This window comes from Coffea arabica, chromosome 5e (genome assembly GCF_036785885.1).
Source record: "Coffea arabica cultivar ET-39 chromosome 5e, Coffea Arabica ET-39 HiFi, whole genome shotgun sequence".
Taxonomy (NCBI): Eukaryota; Viridiplantae; Streptophyta; class Magnoliopsida; order Gentianales; family Rubiaceae; genus Coffea; species Coffea arabica.
The window spans coordinates 21518373-21540226 of record NC_092318.1 but is presented as its reverse complement, the minus strand read 5'-3'; the positions used below and the strand labels follow the sequence as shown (position 1 = coordinate 21540226).

The 21854-nt window shown below is 39.8% G+C and overlaps 1 protein-coding gene across 1 annotated transcript in view; it reads right to left on the bottom strand.

The window, feature by feature from the left end:
* Window positions 1-18913, bottom strand: part of LOC140006924 (uncharacterized) — a 30605-nt gene extending 11692 nt beyond the window's left edge. The window contains exons 1-7 of the mRNA XM_072049599.1: window positions 18554-18913; window positions 16964-18370; window positions 13656-13928; window positions 13400-13517; window positions 12737-13147; window positions 12254-12383; window positions 12063-12204 (exon numbers count right to left, since the gene is read on the bottom strand). Of these exons, the coding sequence (XP_071905700.1) occupies window positions 12063-12204; window positions 12254-12383; window positions 12737-13147; window positions 13400-13517; window positions 13656-13928; window positions 16964-18370; window positions 18554-18913 (2841 nt within the window). The remainder of the gene's footprint in view (window positions 1-12062; window positions 12205-12253; window positions 12384-12736; window positions 13148-13399; window positions 13518-13655; window positions 13929-16963; window positions 18371-18553) is intronic.
* Window positions 18914-21854: the final 2941 nt, after the last annotated feature.

The window sequence follows — 21854 nt, the reverse complement described above, 5'->3', positions numbered from 1 at the left end:
ACTACTTGCGAGTAAACGTATAAAAGACTTTCAAAGTATAAAGAGGCATTTGGATCCGTGGACAAAATAACTGTGACAGCCCCACTTTCCCCTAAGGCGAACCAAAGGGGTGAGCGGACTGCCTGCCCAGCTCTCGCCAGGACTCACGATGCAGACTAGAACTATCTATAGCGATCCGGAACTTACGAACGAGCGTAAATGAGTCAAAATGGTAAAATAACCCAAAATAAAAAAAAGAAATCCGGAGTCGGCCATGAATAGTGACCGACCCGTCAGAACCCAACCGGAATAGCCAACAAACATTCACATCTGAACTTTAGCGTTTACAAATCAAAATGACATACAAAAGTTTTCAAATTTGCCAAATCAAAAGAGAAAATGCCCCAAAAGTACACTTAGGGTTTTAATACATGAGCTATACGAAAGATATGTTCAACTAGCTCAATTTGGCAGCCATTTGTCAAATCCAGACCAAAAGGGTTTATTTTCCTGTAAGGAAAACAAAAGGAACAGAAAGGGGTGAGCTTGCGCTCAATGAGGTACCAAACAGATAGCATTAAAATCATGGCATTTCACATTTAACAAATCAGATACACATGCCAGATGTAAAGCAAAGGAACCAATGATTCAAATCAGAAGGATACGGGTGGCTCTCAGGAGCCAAATTTCCAGCGCAGTACTTGATGCAAACCGGTTGACTCTCCGTCAACGTATATAGAACCAAAACGTCCGTAGACCCCTCTTTACACCGAATTCCGTCCACCAAACACCCCTTTACCGGGCCCGCTCACCGTAACCGAACAGAAATGGTAATACTCGAGTATACCCGGAATCAAGGGTCTCAATACCCAAAATCCCCGAACAGACTACCGTGGTTCGTTATCTAATCGTCCAGGCCCTTGCCGGCCCGACTCGAATAACTTAGCCACAGGATTGAGCTCATAGGTCATAGAAATCCGAACAGATGCAGACACAGATAACAGATTCAAATTTTGCATAGTAAATTGGCATATGAACAGACTAGAGAACGAGTGTGATAAAGTACACCCTCGTCTCGAACAAATAAACAGATTGCAGAGCAGAAATCAAGTTAAACAGCAATGGAGGGGAGTGGTACACTCACCAGCTCAACTTCAAAAGTTTTCACTTCAGATTGGCCTTAATCGCCAAGAAACCCTAAAATAATCAAAATAAACCAATTGAAGGTTTTACTTCCAGAATCGAGTAAACACAATGCACATGAGGCTCGACTACTAGTCGTATGCCTCGCCAAAATAATTACTAATGCAAGGGTGGAAAACATGATTTTCTTGGAAACAAAAAGGTACATGAAGACTTAGGCGCAAACAACCCAAAAGCCTTTCATTTCCATCAAAAGGCAAATCCAACTTAAAGAACCAAACGGCCTAGAAAATCGGACAGCATTTCCCCTAAAATTCGTACTTTTCCAGCCATTAAGGCTTCATGATTTCCTCAAATCAGTCCCAAAACCTCACACAAAAGTCATCTCATTTCCCAAAAGCCGTTCACTAGGCTCAAAGTAATATAAGTACAAAAGTTAGCTAGGAAATGACCGGAATAAGAGTAAGCCGTAAAACATGCAAACAAGTACAATGAGACTCAATAACGAATCATAAAGCCATACCAATCACAACCCCAATAGGGTTTCATATGCATAGACAAGCATAATAGCAAACCAGAAATTCAAGACATGGAACTCATTTGTCCCAACACCAAAAACAGTTTTTGGCCTCCAAAAGCGGTAATGGCACAAAATGCACTACGCTTATCGGATGAGGGCGTAAGACCCACCATCTCGAAGCTAAAAGACAGAGCTACAACAATGTAGAAGGCCTCTCAGTCCAAATCCTAGCACAACTAGGTCAAAAATGAAGAAAACCAAGCCAGAACCGTAATTGCAGGTTCCCAAATCACAGAAAACTGTAATACGTCTATCTCAGCCAACACAGGTCCAATTGCATTGATTCCAAAGGTACATGAAAGCTAAGACATCAAGATACATTTCATCAGAAGACACCAACAACAAAATCCAAACCAATTCCAGTCAAAACAGACAATTACTATCGCAGTTCGCACATTCTGTTCACCAAAAACAGCAACAGTAAAAACGGCATAACTCACTCTATACTACTCCAAATGCCCTGAAAGTTTGTAGGCACCTTTAAAATGTCATTCCCTACAACTTTCATGTTCTGAGCTAAGGCCAATTCGGCCTCTATCTATGACCTAAAATTTCGGACAGAATGTAGCTTCAAGAACCCTAATTTTCCAGAATTTCTTCCAAACCCAAAATTGGTTGCTATTATCACCAATTCACACCCACATGAGTCATTTCCACTCATTAACAGCCATCATAGATGACCACAACATCTCATTCATATTAAACCAGAAAATTCCTCATAAATATAAAAACTTCACCAAATCACTTCAAATCAAGAAATAATTCACATAATCCATCACTTTAGCTACTACTAAGCATCACTTAAGCATCATTAGGTGTAGTAGGATGTTCAACCATCACTTACCTAGGAAACAAGAGAAGAGGAGTTATAGACCACCTTAGCTCTTCCAAAAACTTCACCAAACTCACCACTAACACAAAAAGGCAAGATTGTATGGAGTAAAAACTAATTTATGTGATTGATTTTGGAAGATTAAGCTAGTTGGAAGCTTGAAATGTTGAAGAAACTTTCTTCCTTCTTGAGCTAAGAGGGCCGGCCATCCAAGGGTAAGAAATGGTGAAATTTTAGTGATTTTTGAAGATATTTAACTCAAATGGGTCAAAAGTCAAAAAAAGTGAATAGTAACTCTTAAGTCAAAACCAATGTAGTGGTGACACTTGTCACCTTTAGGTTTAATACTTATCTTTTTGTCTCTCCAATACAAATATATTAACACATTGTAAACTAATATCACTTAATACAAAATTCCAACAAGTTGTCAAAAATATAATGCATTTACCGCACTTGCGGGTCCCACGTCCAAAATACGCTTTTAATTTCTCAAAAACTAACCGATACTAGAAAAATCATTTGAAAACTATATTTGCTCATAAACTTTATCTGGGGAATTTTTCTACTAAAGAAAATGTAGAAAAGGCGGGCGATTAAATCAAATAAACCCTAGAAACTTAGAAAATTTCCGGGTTCTCAAACTCATTTTTTTCGGGGCGTCACAATCTCCCCTCCTTAAAAGAATGTCGTCCTCGACATTCCCACTTGTACCAATCAAGTCAAGACATCCCGCAAAAATCTCTCAAGAGTCAAATCAAACCCACAGTCCGGCATCCTAAACTTCAAGCCTAGAATACACTACAGAGATCTGAAGCCTAAGCTCTGATACCAACTGTGACAGCCCCACTTTCCCCTAAGGCGAACCAAAGGGGTGAGCGGACTGCCTGCCCAGCTCTCGCCAGGACTCACGATGCAGACTAGAACTATCTATAGCGATCCGGAACTTACGAACGAGCGTAAATGAGTCAAAATGGTAAAATAACCCAAAATAAAAAAAAGAAATCCGGAGTCGGCCATGAATAGTGACCGACCCGTCAGAACCCAACCGAAATAGCCAACAAACATTCACATCTGAACTTTAGCGTTTACAAATCAAAATGACATACAAAAGTTTTCAAATTTGCCAAATCAAAAGAGAAAACGCCCCAAAAGTACACTTAGGGTTTTAATACATGAGCTATACAAAAGATATGTTCAACTAGCTCAATTTGGCAGCCATTTGTCAAATCCAGACCAAAAGGGTTTATTTTCCTGTAAGAAAAACAAAAGGAACAGAAAGGGGTGAGCTTGCGCTCAATGAGGTACCAAACAGATAGCATTAAAATCATGGCATTTCACATTTAACAAATCAAATACACATGCCAGATGTAAAGCAAAGGAACCAATGATTCAAATCAGAAGGATACGAGTGGCTCTCAGGAGCCAAATTTCCAGCGCAGTACTTGATCCAAACCGGTTGACTCTCCGTCAACGTATATAGAACCAAAACGTCCGTAGACCCCTCTTTACACCGAATTCCGTCCACCAAACACCCCTTTACCGGGCCCGCTCACCGTAACCGAACAGAAATGGTAATACTCGAGTATACCCGGAATCAAGGGTCTCAATACCCAAAATCCCCGAACAGACTACCGTGGTTCGTTATCTAATCGTCCAGGCCCTTGCCGGCCCGACTCGAATAACTTAGCCACAGGATTGAGCTCATAGGTCATAGAAATCCGAACAGATGCAGACACAGATAACAGATTCAAATTTTGCATAGTAAATTGGCATATGAACAGACTAGAGAACGAGTGTGATAAAGTACACCCTCGTCTCGAACAAATAAACAGATTGCAGAGCAGAAATCAAGTTAAACACCAATTGAAGGTTTTACTTCCAGAATCGTGTAAACACAATGCACATGAGGCTCGACTACTAGTCGTATGCCTCGCCAAAATAATTACTAATGCAAGGGTGGAAAACATGATTTTCTTGGAAACAAAAAGGTACATGAAGACTGAGGCGCAAACAACCCAAAAGCCTTTCATTTCCATCAAAAGGCAAATCCAACTTAAAGAACCAAACGGCCTAGAAAATCGGACAGCATTTCCCCTAAAATTCGTACTTTTCCAGCCATTAAGGCTTCATGATTTCCTCAAATCAGTCCCAAAACCTCACACAAAAGTCATCTCATTTCCCAAAAGCCGTTCACTAGGCTCAAAGTAATATAAGTACAAAAGTTAGCTAGGAAATGACCGGAATAAGAGTAAGCCGTAAAACATGCAAACAAGTACAATGAGACTCAATAACTAATCATAAAGCCATACCAATCACAACCCCAATAGGGTTTCATATGCATAGACAAGCATAATAGCAAACCAGAAATTCAAGACATGGAACTCATTTGTCCCAACACCAAAAACAGTTTTTGGCCTCCAAAAGCGGTAATGGCACAAAATGCACTACGCTTATCGGATGAGGGCGTAAGACCCACCATCTCGAAGCTAAAAGACAGAGCTACAACAATAGAAGGCCTCTCAGTCCAAATCCTAGCACAACTAGGTCAAAAATGAAGAAAACCAAGCCAGAACCGTAATTGCAGGTTCCCAAATCACAGAAAACTGTAATACGTCTATCTCAGCCAACACAGGTCCAATTGCATTGATTCCAAAGGTAAATGAAAGCTAAGACATCAAGATACATTTCATCAGAAGACACCAACAACAAAATCCAAACCAATTCCAGTCAAAACAGACAATTACTATCGCAGTTCGCACATTCTGTTCACCAAAAACAGCAACAGTAAAAACGGCATAACTCACTCTATACTACTCCAAATGCCCTGAAAGTTTGTAGGCACCTTTAAAATGTCATTCCCTACAACTTTCATGTTCTGAGATAAGGCCAATTCGGCCTCTATCTATGACCTAAAATTTCGGACAGAATGTAGCTTCAAGAACCCTAATTTTCCAGAATTTCTTCCAAACCCAAAATTGGTTGCTATTATCACCAATTCACACCCACATGAGTCATTTCCACTCATTAACAGCCATCATAGATGACCACAACATCTCATTCATATTAAACCAGAAAATTCCTCATAAATATAAAAACTTCACCAAATCACTTCAAATCAAGAAATAATTCACATAATCCATCACTTTAGCTACTACTAAGCATCACTTAAGCATCATTAGGTGTAGTAGGATGTTCAACCATCACTTACCTAGGAAACAAGAGAAGAGGAGTTATAGACCACCTTAGCTCTTCCAAAAACTTCACCAAACTCACCACTAACACAAAAAGGCAAGATTGTATGGAGTAAAAACTAATTTATGTGATTGATTTTGGAAGATTAAGCTAGTTGGAAGCTTGAAATGTTAAAGAAACTTTCTTCCTTCTTGAGCTAAGAGGGCCGGCCATCCAAGGGTAAGAAATGGTGAAATTTTAGTGATTTTTGAAGATATTTAACTCAAATGGGTGAAAAGTCAAAAAAAGTGAATAGTAACTCTTAAGTCAAAACCAATGTAGTGGTGACACTTGTTACCTTTAGGTTTAAAACTTATCTTTTTGTCTCTCCAATACAAATATCTTAACACATTGTAAACTAATATCATTTAATACAAAATTCCAACAAGTTGTCAAAAATATAATGCATTTACCGCACTTGCGGGTCCCACGTCCAAAATACGCTTTTAATTTCTCAAAAACTAACCGATACTAGAAAAATCATTTGAAAACTATATTTGCTCATAAACTTTATCTGGGGAATTTTTCTACTAAAGAAAATGTAGAAAAGACGGGCGATTAAATCAAATAAACCCTAGAAACTTAGAAAATTTCCGGATTCTCAAACTCATTTTTTTCGGAGCGTCACAATAATCCTAATGCGACCCAAACCAAAAAGGGTTATAAAATTTGTAACGGAAACACTTAACTCAAACAATCCAAATTTTCCAGGAAATAAGCTAAGGCAAGATTCTTTCGGAATTGTTTGTATGACTCAATAGCATATATATTCAAGTGGTCAATAAATGACCGAAGCCAATAAAAATCATGTGAAAAGGAGGACAAAATACATTAACTTCCACACTTAAAACCTTGCTTAGAAACAATGCACTTATGGCCGATAAAACCCGAACTCATACCTCTATAGGTTGGAAAGGCTTAAGGAACATTTGAAGGTTACATTATTTGCCAAAGGACAAAGTACGAGTTCGAATAGCAACTTAGCCTTCGAACCCTTATTCAAAGACCCGAAGACACCTCCAAGGAAATACGGTCAATTTACAAGAAACTAAACGGACGGCATGTCCCTTGTGTTTACCTATTTTCCAGCCATTAATGGCTTCATTAATTCTCAAATCAGTCCCAACAGAGCATATAGAATAATCTCATTTCCAAAAGCCGTTCACTAGGCTTAACATCATATAAATACAAAAGAAATACGAAAAGCAAGCTAGAAACATTTTCGGACAAAACAGTTTTGACATCATTTTGCGGTTTTGGCACCATTGGCGCTACGATTATCGGATTAGGGTGTAAGACCCACCATTTCGAAGCTAAGAACCAGGGCTACAACAATGTAGAAGGTCACTCAGTCCAAATCCCAGCACAACTAAGTCAAATATGCCAAATAACAAACCAGAACCGTAATTGCAGGTTTACAAATTACACTATGCTGTAATCAGTACAACTCAGTCTAAACAGGTCCAAATGCAGAAATTCCAAAGGCATATGGTAGCTAGGACATCAAGCTACATTTCATCAGAAGACCTCAACCACCAAATCCAAAGCAATTCCAGTCAAAACAGCCAATTACAAACGCAGTTCGGCCATCCTGAAGAACCCAGAACAGCAACAGTAAAATCGACATTTCTCACTCTACACTACTCAAAATGACCTGAAATTTTACAGGCACTTCAAACACATCAATACCTACAACTTTCATGTTTTAAGACAAGGCCAATTCGGCCTCTAACCATATGATACAAAACCGGACAGAAAAGGGGGTTATGAAACCCTAACTTCCTCAAATTCCTTCCAAACCCAAAATTGGTTGTAATTAACCCTCATTGGCACTAACTAGCCTCATTCTATATCATTTCCTATCATCATAAATGGCCAAAAGCAATAACCATATGAAAACAGAAAAATCATAATTAATTAGAAAACTTCACCATAATCTATTAAACCCATGCAATCATTCACAATATAACATGTATAACCACCACAAATCACTACTATACCATAATCAAAGCAAGAAAGAACTTTCTAATCATCTTACCTCACAACTCAAGAAGACTAGCAATTCCAAGTTCCCCTTTAAAAATCACTCCACCCAAAAGCTTTAACCTTCCAAGAAGCTCACTTGTACGGAGGGAATTAAAAATCTATTGGTGAAGTTTCAAGATTGAAGGAAAATCAAAGATGAAGAATGAAGAGTTTTGCTCTCTTAGCTCTCAAAGCTCACGGCTGAACAAGAAAAGGAAATGAAGATATTTTGGTGATCAAAAGTGATAAGAAGGAAGAAAAAACGCTGGTCAAACCAGCTGTCCTGTCACAATCCGGCCGGTTTCTGGCCGGATTCCCGGCCGGATTCCTGGCCGGATATGAGGCAGAGACGAAACACATTTTTTTCAAAACTACACCACAATCCGGCCAACAATCCGGCCAAGAACTGGCCGGATTTCGCAGCTACTTGAGTTCGTAAGGTCGAAACGACTTCCACAGCTCCGACTCCGTTTTGAAATCATATTATGGATCAAAATATGACAAAAATCACATAACAAATTACTAGGGCTTCGTCAATCATTAGCCCTATATTTCAACAAGTGCATTTCTGAATAAAATAAAATGACCAACCAAGGCTTCATCAATCATTAGCACTTGGTTTCAGCAAGCCCATCATAAGCAAATAAAAATAAAAGTAAAGCCTCCAAGACATTCTAGCAATTACATTTCATCACCCTTAATACTTATAAAATCATTCAAATGGCCAAGGGCTTCATCAATCATTAGCCCTTGACAACACCAATTACTCCCAACCACAATTCAATCGAGAATTTAAACCACAAGTAAACAAAAATCTCAATCCAAATCCAAATTCATTTTCACGAAGAAACAGGACATTCGTACAAAATAGTCTACTTTGAGGGTTCACAGATAGCAGTCCGCATGGAGGAAAAATACGAAATTTTTACAGAACAAAGGCCTATGTTTCTAGTTTCAAATACCACTGACGGCACCTTAAACGGATTTTTCTACACCAAAATATAAGTATTTTACTGAAACTGGTCAGGGACATCCGAAAATCTGAAATGTCATTTTTCACTTATGAAAAACTCCTTTTTCTCTTTTAACACCAAAATGTTTTTATTCAAACCATCCATACATTTCTTATAGAACTCCAAGACAACAATTTCCAGACATTCCCATCCATCAATATTCAGGGAAAAATTTAAAAACCAAGCTAAGGATCTAACTCACCCTTCGGCTACCACAAACGAAATTCCAGGATGTATATACCAACTTTTCTGGTTCCATCTTCAAATTTATCAATTATTTGATTGCTAAACAACTTAAAACTTACAACTATTATGTATCTCAACCCATTATATTCCATGGAAAAAATAAAATAAATTTCCAGAAACCGATAAAATTTTCAAAAGACAAACTGAAATTTTTAGCTCAACCTTGCGGCTTCCAAAATTTTCCAGCAACTAAGATGCTTTAGATCAAATTTTCTTTTGGTTTAAACAGGGTGTTAGGTACTCAAATCCAGCATGTAAACACTTAGCTAGTTATTAAAAAGTTCCACTTCAAAACCAGATTCATTCGACAACTAAAATCATCCAGAAAATCCAGAAATTATATCCACTAGTCTCGGATGACCATTCATGAAACAATTTTTCTGCTTTCATTTTATTTTCTTGGTTAGCCAAGCTACAAGACCTCATGCAAACTTCAATTAACATGTTGTTAACTAGCTAATCGTATATATCAACTCATATCATCACCATAAGACAGATTGAGAATTAAATATCAAATTCAAGTTCTCGGAAATTTTCAGTTCACAAGAATTCCAGTTCACAAAACCAGAATTTTCCAAGTTCCTAGTTTCATTGTCCAATCGTGTAACTCAACATGCAGGCCCTTAAGCATTTTATCTTCACTTGGATAGTTAGGATTATAACCACAGCTCGTCAAGATTAGGCAAATTAAGCAAATCATTTCTTAACCAGTCACGACAGAAATTTTCTTCATCAAAACAGAATTTCCTAAGTTCCTTAATTCATAAATCAACTTCATAGAATTAACATGCAGGGTCCTAAACATCTTAATCATTAAGTTTCACTCGGCTAATTACACTTGAGTGCTCAGGTTGTCACAGGAAAACAGAATTTCAGTTGCATTTCCAAACCATTCTCTCGGCAGAATCATTTCCATCAAAACAGAATTTTCTAAGCTCCTTAGTTCATCATCCAATATTTTCTTCAGTTAAAGCCTTTTATTTTGACCTTAATTCTCACATGCACAATTGCTGAGTTAATTAGCTAACATATCAGACCAGAAATCAGTTCGGCAGCAGCAAAATATATTCATAATTCCAGAACTTTGTGCAACTACACTCGGATGAGCTTGCATGAAGAATTCTGTTTCATATCTTATTTTCCAGTGTAATTCAGGCTAGTTAAATTCATGCATGACTTTATCATCTTGTTTTCAGGTGATTAATACACAAATACAACCATTGATCATCCCACAAATAACAATTTAAAGCTACAACATCCCAGCTCAAACTCACGGTAGTACCACTTTCTCTTCCAAACCAGTTTCTGGTAGCTTAACATCAAATTATCACATGGCTAATTACATCATCCGAGCTTAAAATCCTCACATGCAAGTCCAAAGCTTGCTTATACTACCTCTGGTTAACCATTTTACAGTCCAGAAATTTACCTCACAAGATGCTCACTCACTCGACAGGATGCTGAAGTCTATCCCTCTCTCTCGGCTCTTCTCCTCACGCACAGGTAAGTTGGTTCTGGTTGGGTTGTAGTGGGTGCAGCTGGTGATGGTGGAAGCTGGATAGCAACCGGATGAGCTTGGAGAATGCAGAGGAAAGTTTGCTCACAGTTTCTCCTCCTCTCCTCCCTCTTCGATACTTGCGGACAGAAGCAGAAATGGAATTGCAGCTCACAGCTTCCTCCCTCACTCTCGGCTATATGGTGCAGCTCACCTTCCTTCACTCTCGGTCGATGATAACAATGTGGAGGTGGAGTGTTGGTGAGGATTGAGTGCGCAGATGGTGAAGAAGAGCATTGGCCGGATGGAGAGGTGCAAGATCATTGTGTCCGAGGGAGTGTTTGGCTGTGCGTGGAATGGTTATGGCCGTGGGGTAATTTTGTGACATTGTGAGGGGTAGTTTAGTCTTTTCACTTCTCCTCCTATTATCCACTTAAGTCCTTAGTTCTAACTTAGCTCCAAAAATTATCCCCAAATGTGATTTGAACGCCTAATTCTTCGCTAATCTTGCAAGGCTTTGATTATCGAAATTTTTACGTCTTAAGTATGTTTAGAATACTTGTATTGTTTTTATCTAGAATTTATCGGTTGCATAAAAATATTAAGATTTCTAACTACACTTAACCTTATTCGAAATTAGAATTAGCTATATAACAAAAATTAAGGAATTATTTTCAAGGAGTAAACTTAATATAACTCAAGAATTATTAACTTAGTGTAGCAAAGCTAAGTGCTTTAATAGTTAGCACCGTTATATTATTTTACACACGAAAATTATTTTTATTTACTTATTTAAAACAAATGAAATAATGTTGTAGATTAGAATAAGAACTATGAATGAAATATGCACTAGTATATAAAAGCAAGTGAAAGTAATACTAGAAAAAATTAAGGAATACAAATGCTAAATAAAAGTGAAATTGAAGTATGCATTGATATTTAACTGCAAAATTCAAGGTTCTCACATCCTCCCCTCCTTACAATGAATTTTGTCCTCAAAATTCACACATTCTGGATAAATAAATCGGGATACTTTTTCTGCATTTCTTCTTCTAACTCCCAAGTTGCTTCCTCGAGTCCATGATTCTTCCATAAAATCTTCACCAGAGGAATTTCCTTATTTCTCAGTTCCTTCATTTCTCTTTCCAAAATCCTGACCGGTCCTTCTTCATACGTTAACGTCTCATCCACCTCAATTCCTTCTAGTGGCAGCACGTGACTTGGATCAGAATAATATTTCCTAAGCATGGAAACATGAAATACATCGTGAATCTTAGCCATGCTTGCAGGCAACTTCAATTGATACGCTACTAACCCAATTCTTTTCAAAATTTCGAAAGGTCCGATATACCTTGGCTTCAGCTTCTTACCTTTCTTAGACACTACTCCGCCCTTCAAGGGTTTAATTCTGAGGAAAACCTTGTCTCCTACTTCGAATTCCAAATCTTTCCTCCTTGTGTCGGCGTAGCTCTTTTGTCTACTCTGAGCAACTTGAAGCCTTTCTCTAATTAGCTTTACTTTCTCCTGGGCTTCTTCTATCCAAGGTATGGCTGTAGGATCTACGATTTTCTTTTCTCCAACTTCATCCCAATGAATCGGAGATCGACACCTTCTTCCATACAGAGCCTCATATGGTGCCATTTGAATCGAAGCCTGATAGCTGTTATTATATGCAAATTCCACTAAGGTCATATATTGGCCCCACTTACCTCCAAAATCCAGTATACACGACCTCAGTAGATCCTCCGGAGTTTGAATTGTCCTTTCCGATTGCCCGTCGGTTTGGGGATGGTACGCAGTACTGAACTTCAACTTGGTCCCCAAAGAGTCCTGAAATTTCTGCCAAAAACGCGAGACGAATCTTGGGTCTCGATCAGACACAATACTCACTGGAATACCATGTAACCTTAGGATCTCTTCTGTGTACAACTTGACCAATTTCTCCAATGAAAAACTCATGCTTACGGGTAAGAAGTGTGCAGACTTAGTGAGTCGATCGACTATTACCCAGATTGCATCGAAACCTTTTTGACTTTTAGGTAGTCCCGTTACAAAATCCATTGTTATGTGTTCCCATTTCCATTCAGGGATTTCTAACGGTTGCAATAAACCAGAGGGCTTCTGATGTTCGGCTTTTACTTGTTGGCAGATCAAGCATTTTTGCACAAACGCGACCACGTCCTTTTTCAAACCTTCCCACCAGTATAATCCCTTCACATCATGATACATCTTGGTCACACCTGGGTGTATAGTATACTTCGACCGATGTGATTCTTCTAGAATTCCTTTCCTTAGCTCCTCATCTGCCGGAATCACAATTCGATCTCGAAACCTCAATACCCCTTCAGGCCCTAATTTGAAGTCTAGGGTTTCCCCTTTTTGCACTTTTTCCAGATTCTTCTGAATCATAGGGTCCATTTTCTGGGTCTCCTTAATACGCTCTAGTAACGGTGACCTCAATGATAAGTTCCCAAATAAAACCTTCAATTTCTCCAAGCGAGGGTTCCAACCACTTATTTCTTCTAACATATCCCACTCTTTTACCATTAACCCTACTACTTGGGCCTTCATACTTAGAGCGTCAGCCACCACATTGGCTTTTCCTGGATGGTAATTAATTGAGCAGTCATAATCTTCCAGAAATTCTACCCATCGCCTTTGTCTCAAATTTAGCTCCTTTTGGGAAAACAAGTACTTGAGGCTCTTATGGTCCGTATAAACCTCAAAAGTCACGCCATACAAGTAGTTTCTCCATTTCTTCAAGGCGAAAATTACTGCAGCTAGTTCTAGGTCATGAGTTGGGTAGTTTTGTTCGTAGGGTTTCAATCTCCTAGAAGCATAGGCAACTACCTTACCCATTTGCATTAAGACACATCCCAGACCTTCTCTGGAAGCATCAGAATACACAGCATAACCTTCACCCCCATCAGGTAAAACCAAAACGGGAGCGGATGTTAACCGCTTCTTTAGTTCCTGGAAACTTGACTCACACTTCGGAGTCTAGACAAACTTGGCCCCTTTCTTGGTTAGCTCAGTCATAGGTCCTGCAATTTTCGAGAAATCCTGGATAAATCACCTATAATAACCTGCTAAACCCAAGAAACTTCTAACTTCAGTTGGAGTTTCTAGCTGTTTCCAATTCATAACGGCCTCAACTTTTGCCAGATCCACGGCAATTCCATCTTCAGAAACTCTGTGCCCTAGAAAAGATATTTCAGTCAACCAAAACTCACACTTGCTGAATTTGGCATACAGCTTATGTTCTCTTAGTATCTGCAAAACCACCTCTAAGTGCTTAGCATGCTCCTCTCGAGTCTTGGAGTAGATCAAGATATCATCTATGAAAACCACTACAAACTGATCCAGATACTTCTTAAAAATTCTCTGCATCAGGTCCATGAAAGCAGCTGGTGCATTGGTTAATCCAAAAGGCATGACTGCAAACTCAAAATGTCCATATCTTGTACTAAAAGCAGTTTTAGGTATATCTTCCTTCTTGATCTTCAACTGATAGTACCCTTGCCTTAAATCCAGCTTAGAGAAGACCACTGACCCTTGCAGTTGGTCGAACAAGCTATCAATCAATGGTAAAGGGTATTTATTCTTAATTGTAGCCTCATTTAACCCTCGGTAATCAATACATATGTGAGAACCCGTAAAACCCTAATTATTTTCCTAGGGTTTATTTCCCCTTAATTGCATGTTTTCTGCATTTTCTGGCTTAGAAATATTTTCTTAGTGGATTTTATGAGCAGTTATAGTTTTAAGATGATTTTTCTAGCATTGGTGAATTTTTAGAAAATTAAGAATCTATATTGGACGTGGGACCCACTAGTGCAAAAAGTTCGGAAAAATTCGGCCAATAAGGTTAAGTTTCGGATACTGTGAAAAATTTATCGGGTGTTAAGAGATAAGTAGTGTGTGTGAAGTGATTGATGTGAGAGAGAAAAGAAAGATAGGAATGCATTTAATGAGTGTGACAAGTGTCACAATCTCATTGGTTGGACTTTAAGAATTACTATTCACTTTCTTGACTTTTTTGACCAAAGGATTAAATATCAAAAATTCACAAAATTTCCTCATTTTTCTTTCTCCTTGGCCGGCTCTCTCTCACTCTTTTGCAAGAAGAAGAACTCTTCAATCTTCAAGCTTTCTACTAGCAAATCATCTAAATCAACCGAATAAACAAGATTCCACTCCATAAAATCCTATCTTCTAGTGCTAGTAAGGGTTGTAGTGAAGTTGTTTTGAAGAGCAAAGGTGTCCACAATCTCTCTTTCCCTTGTTTCTTGGTAAGTGATGCTACAACCTCTCCCCTAAACCTAATGATGGTTATATTATGCTTAATGGTGGCATGAGTGAAGGAATATATGATTTATTTCTTGATTTGAAGAGTTTTGGTGAATTTTTTATTTTATTGGGAATTTTTCTGGTTTAATATGAATGGGATGTTGTGGCCTTGTATGATGAATGGTAATGGCTGATAATGGCTCTATGAGGTGTATTGGATAAGAAAATGTAATCAATTTTGGATTTGGATGGAAAATGAAAAGTTAGGGTTCATATTTTTCCCAATTCTGTCCGGTTTTGGATCATAGGGTTAGAGGCCGAATTGGACTTTGCTCAAAACATGAAAGTTGTAGGTATTGATGATTAGGAGGTTCCTGCAAAATGTCAGGGCATTTGGATGAGTGTAGAGTGAGTTATGACGAAATTACTGTAGCTGTTCTGCTTTGATCAGAATGCGAAAACTGAGTTTGTATTTGGCTATTTTTACTGGAATTGGTTTGGATTTTTAAGTTGGTGTCTTCTGATGAAATGTAGCTGAATGTCTTAGCTAACATATGCCTTTGGAATTTCGGCATTTGGACTTGTATGGACTGAGATATACCGATTACAGTTTTCTGCGTTTTGCAAACCTGTTTTGGGAATTCTGGTATAGTATTTCGTATATTTGACCTAGTTGTGTTAGGAACTGGATTGAGTGACCTTCTACATTGTTGTAGTTCTGTTTCTTGGCTTCGAAATGGTGGGTCTTACACCCCCATCCGATAATTGTAGTGAGAGTTGTGCCATTACCGCATTATGAGGTCAAATCCGGTTTTCATATCAAGGCCTTAGTTAAAGCCCTTTCTTAATTTCTGGTTTCCTCTATTGTTTGTAAATGTTTATGGAACCTTATTGGGGTCATGTTTGGCCTTGGTTTATGACTCGTTATCGAGTTTCATTGTATTTGTTTGCATGTTTTTAGGGCGTGACGGTGGTGCACAACGTTCTTTTGACTAAAGTGTTTGAAACCACATTGTGCTAGCTTGGTGAGTGTACTACTCACTTATGTGCTATTACATGGCTTTGATCTTTGTACTTGAGATGTTAAATGTTGATTGATCCAGGTGAGAGTGTACTTTATCACTTTCACATATTGTTCCGCATGTTATTGGAAAGTTATATGAAATGTTATATGAAATGAAATACATGACTTCAAATATTATCCATGAGCTCAACCCCATTGGTTATTGATTGAATCGAGCCGGCGAGGGCTTGGTCGTGCCAATTAATGTGCCTTGGGGCAACATCATAGGGAATCTTGTAGTATGAGAGACTCTTGATTCCGGTTTACTCGAGTAATACCACAATGCAAGTGTTTGGATTTCGGGCCCGGTTGAGGAATGTTAGGAGGAAGGGAATGGAAGTTAAGAGGAGTCTACGGTTGGTTACCTTTCAGACATTGACGGAGAGTCAATGAGACCTGATCAAGAATTCAAACGAGGAAAAGGGCTCTTGAGAGCCACCCGTATCCTTTTATCCTCATTATTAATGTGTGGCTTTATTTATTTTGGTAAATTGGACTGTTAAGCTTGATGTATCCATGAACTTGGTTGCTTGAGTTGTATTCTCACTGGGCAATTAGCTCACCCCGTTCCTTTTGTTTTCCTTACAGGAATATGACTCTTTTGGAATGAATTTTGATAAATGGTTGCCAAATGAACTAGATGAATGACTCTTTTGTATTGTATATAAAATGGGACCCTAAATGTATCATTAGGGCCGTTTTCACTTTTGTTTTGGCAAACCATATATGTAGTGACTTTTGTATCACTTTTAAATGTCATTTTGGTTTGTAAAGGCTAAATGTTATGGGGTATATGTAATTCGATGTTTGGTTGGGTTCGGACGAGTCGGTTACTATTCATGGCCGACTCCGGATTTCATTTTCTTTTATTTTGGGTTATTTTGCCCTTTTGCCTTATTTGCGCGCGTTATAAGTTCCGGAACGTGAAAGATCGCTCTATACTGCACCGTTAGTCCTGGCGAGAGCTGGGCAGGCAGTCCGCTAACCTCTTTGGTTCGCCTTAGGGGAAAGTGGGGCTGTCACAACATAACCTCAAGCTTCCATCTTTTTTCTTCACGAATAGGACGGGTGCTCCCCATGGTGAATCACTTTCCTTCACAAAACCCTTCTCCAACAAGTCCTGTAATTGAATTTTCAATTCTTTTAGCTCGGCAGGAGCCATTCGATACGGGGTCTTAGAAATTGGAGCCGTTCCAGGCATCAAGTCAATCTTAAATTCCACTTCCCTTTCCGGTGGTAGAGCCCTTAGCTCTTCGGGAAAGACATCCGGAAATTCCCGTACCACTGGTACATCCTCCAGCTTCACTTGATCACTGGGAGCGTTTATCAAAAAGGCTAGAAAACCTTGCGCTCCTTTAGACAACATTTTCCTTGCTCGAATTCCTGAGATCATAGCAGATGATGCTAACCTATCCTTGACGTCTAACCTCAGGGTTGCTTCACCAGGTATACAAAATTCCACCACTTTCGCTCGGCAGTCAAGTTTAGCATGATGATGGCCTAGAAAATCCATTCCTATTATAACATCATAACCTTTTATGTCCAGACTGATCAAATCCACTAGCATTTTACGCTCACCAATCCAGAATTCACAATTCTTATAAGCCAGACTAGTGATTACGTTCTTATTACCCATGGGTGTCCTAACTTCAAGATCGAAGGGTAATCTAACAGGTTGCACATCTATTCCAGACATAAAAGATGGGTTTACGAATGAATGGGTTGCACCAGGGTCAATTAATACTTTAGCTAATCGGTGAAAAATCGGAAATGTACCTTCCACCACCTCCGAGGATTCAGGTACAGGTTGGTCACCTATAGCATACACTCGGGCAGGAACTGTCGGCCGGCCTCCTCCAGAGGTGTTTGGTCTAGCGTTTGGGGTAGTTCCACCTTGCATTTTGGGACATCCAGCAATTTGGTGCTCGCTACTGCCGCATCTCAAACACTTCCCTAGCTTCTTCCAGCAACCATCTATAGTATGGCCAGGTTTCTTACAAAATGCACAGTTCATTTGGGGAACTATTGCTCGACCTCCCTGCGAGGTATTCCTAGGTTGTCCCCTTCCAATCGGTCCCACTCTGGTTCCGTTATTTCGTCCTCCCGCATTCCTGGCCCCGTTTCCTCTTGCGTAGGCGCCTCGTGGTGCTCCAGGACTATTCACTCCAATGGTTCCTCGGCCCACTTTGGCCGGTGGAGCATTGCCATACGTCGGCTCCCGACTGCTGCTAGGAGCAAATCTTTTCTTGGCCTGAAAAGATTTCACTTGAGCCCTAGCTACTTCCACTCTCTGGGCTTTCTCGACGGCATCCGCGAAAGTATCTATCCTCACGGCAGCTAAACCTTCCTGCACTTCTACATTCAGACCCTGCACAAACCTTTTGACTCGCCTTTGCTCCGTGGCTACCAATTCAGGAGCAAATCGAGATAACTTGGTGAACTGGACTTCATACTCGGCGACACTCATCGCCCCCTGCTTACATTTTATGAAATCATCCTCCCTCTTTTCTTGGATGACCGGTGGAAGAAATTTGGCATTGAACTCCCTTGTGAAGTTTGCCCAAGTCCTTGGAGTATGATTCCTGTCCCAGTTAGTCCGGACCAAGTTCCACCAGGAGCGAGCAGCTCCCTCAAACTGGAATGCGGCAAAAGTTACCTGCCGCTCTTCTGTGTAGTTTAAAGCTGCGAAGATGTCGGAGATTCTCTCCCACCATCCCTCAGCTATCTCAGGTTCAGGTCCTCCGTAGAACTTAGGAGGTCCAAACTTCAGGAACCTCTCTAGTGCCCGATCGTCAGAATCGGCTGGGCCTCCTGGATGACGCACTGGTCCAGCAGCTTGGTGTTCGGTCAAGCGCTCTAGGACGTCAGTGATACGGTTAATAGCGGTGGCCACTCCGTCTCCGGCCCCGCCCTCTTGCCCTTGGTCTGGATTGACCTCGGGTTCCCTATCACCACCCGCTTCCGGGTGTTGTCTAGTGGGTCTCCCACGGCTCCTTCCTATCACTTGGCGATCCATGGTTTAGTTATGCCTAATATGGAAGGGATAAGACAATTAGGGAAATTGTTTGCTTATTTATAACTGTTGTTATTCCTTTTGTAGCTAAAATCAACTTAGAATTAGAGAGAAAAGTAAATAAAACATTAACATATATTCATGCGTGAAAGTCATACAGATAGCAAGTTGGGGCATTTCCAAAAGTAGGGCACATAACTAGCAAAAATACATACAAATAATCCCTTAAACAAAAATTAGGGATATGGTGCCTCGGAAGCAAGTCATCCACCTAGACAAAACTTGATGACCTAGCTAATGTCCCGCTATTCTAACCCTACATATCCAATATGGTCAAATCGATCCAATCCTAACCCTCAGCAGGGCTATCAGGAGCTATGTCCTCCTCCGGATCCTCCTCCGGGTTCTCCTCTGGATCCTCCTCCGGATCCTCCTCCGGGTCCTCCTGCTCGACACTCTGAAGGATACTCGTGGCCTCATCTATCATCATCGCGGCATCAGCCCTGATACCGACACTCCTATCACGCATCCTCTCGGCCAATCGAGTCACCCTCGATCTCTGACGCGCTATCTCGACGCGAGCAGCCTCCAGCCTAGCATGCTCCGCTGCTACCCTCTGCTCTAACTCCGCTATGCGGTCGAACTGAGTGTCCACCATAATACTCAGCTCCTCTACATCATGAGACAAAGTGAAGTTAGCGTCCCTCAGCTGGCGACGCTCATCATCCAGGGATAGTACTAGCTCATTGGGGTAGGCATAGGTGGCCCTACACTGACACCGAGGATGCCTATCAGCTGGGGTGTAACGTATATGAGCTCCTCCGCCTCGTGCCCTATAGGAGATGGACCTAAGAGGCTCTATATGCCCATTAGACGTCCCACTACCATTAGCGTGTCCATTACCATTCTCCATACCTGTAAAAGAATTGAAACTTAGAGGTTAGAACTTAAATAGCTAATTAAATCGGCATTCCTTAAGGTGTATCTAATGGTCTCAATTCTTACCTCTAGAAGGATCGGGATTTCTAACTCGTATAGTATATATCTCAAATAACTTTTCTAACCTAGGCTCTGATACCACCTGTGGCGACCCCACTTCCCCCTAAGGCGAACCAAAGGGTTGGCGGGCCGTCTGCCCAGCTCTCGCCAGGACTCACGCAAGCATTCTAACCTAAAACCTTCCGACGATTAACCTAAGCTATTACAATAATGATTCTTCCGAAACAAATCAATTTCTACCACCACATTAACTTCAGAGATAACAGCATATAACTTAGCCAATCGACGGTTCTTAAATATTTCACACGTCGCTCGCAAAGGTTTAGGACATACTATACCAACACAAACATATAAACTGAGTATTAGAATTAGGGATTACACTTTTCCAGCTTCAAGTGGCAATCAAAATAAAAGATACAGTACTTAACGTAGAATTCATTACAAACCGAAAATTACATTCAAATTGTTCAAGTACAACCATAGGAAATATAAACTGCTCAAATACTTTCAATCTTCCCATCCTGTAAGGAAAACAAATAAACATGGGGTGAGCTAAAGCTCAGTGGTGCCCCAAAACATGCAGTCACGTAAATCAAACAGCGAGTAATAACTTAAACAAATTAAACAATTAAGAAAGCGTATAACAACACAAGGTAGGATACAGGGGCTCTCAGGAGCCATTTTCCTCGCTTGATCACCATTCATCGTAGTTGACCCTCCGTCAACTCTCACTACTTATAGTCCATGTAGATCCACTCATTCTAATCCTAACCCGTCACCATTCATACCCCTGTCCCGGGCCCGCTCGCCGACTAAGGACGCAGTATACTCGAGATATACCCGTAGATGATTGGTCGAGGGATTCACCCAACGACATTACTGTAGTTAGATTCATGCGTCGAGGGATTCACCCAACAACGTAACTACGTTTAGATTTAGGGTAGTTGGATACAGAAGTCGATGGATTCACCCAACGATGCAACTACATCTAGAATCAAGGATTCAGGAGAAAAATGTTTTTGCACAAGTCACCACTCGAACGGTTAGTGCGATAAAGTACACACAGCTCACTTCGATGGATCAAAAACCAGTTTTACAAATTATCACATATCAAGTCAAGAAAGTACTTTAAACAGGTAAGCGTAGAACAGGCAGGGACACTCACCAAGAGTGGAGTTCAGATATCAAGTTGAGAATCGAATTCCGCGTCCTCGCAAAATCCTAAAAACCAAATTTTGAAACTATAAGTTTCTATTCAGTTTTTAATCTTATACAAGCTGAGGTATACTTAATATACTACTAGTTTACTACCTTTAGAAAAATTAGGAATCTACTTAGGTTGAAACTTGACAAACTTAGAAGAAATGTTTCTTATAGTTTTCCGTAAGTTTCTCTTCCTTATAAAGGGTAACTAGTATCATTTTCTTGAAATAAGTCGACAAATCTCTCAACAACAATGTTAGAAAGTTACTTTGAACATTTCCCTAAAGTTACGGCTTTTGCAAAAATTATCCTTAAAAACTATTTTTCTTAAAATAGGGTTTCTTGCCGAGCAAGTCTCCCAAGCTTTTCACTAAAATTGATAAAGTTCGTATTTTGGAACTTTTCCTATAGTTAACTATCCAAGTGCAAAGCTTAAAGAAAGAAAAGAATTAAAATAAGACTTAGAGTTTCCAAAAGCTATTTAACTTATTTACTATAGCTATCAAGGCTAGTTTGAGCTAAAGGAAATTATCGAGTTGGAAAGTTTTAGGCAAAACCCTAGATATGGAGTTTTTATAATATAATACTAGTTGGAAAATATTTTTGATTAATTTTGATCGCAGCTACTCGAGTTCGCAAGGTCGAAACGACTTCCACAGCTCCGACTCCGTTTTGAAATCATATTATGGATCAAAATATGACAAAAATCACATAACAAATTACTAGGGCTTCGTCAATCATT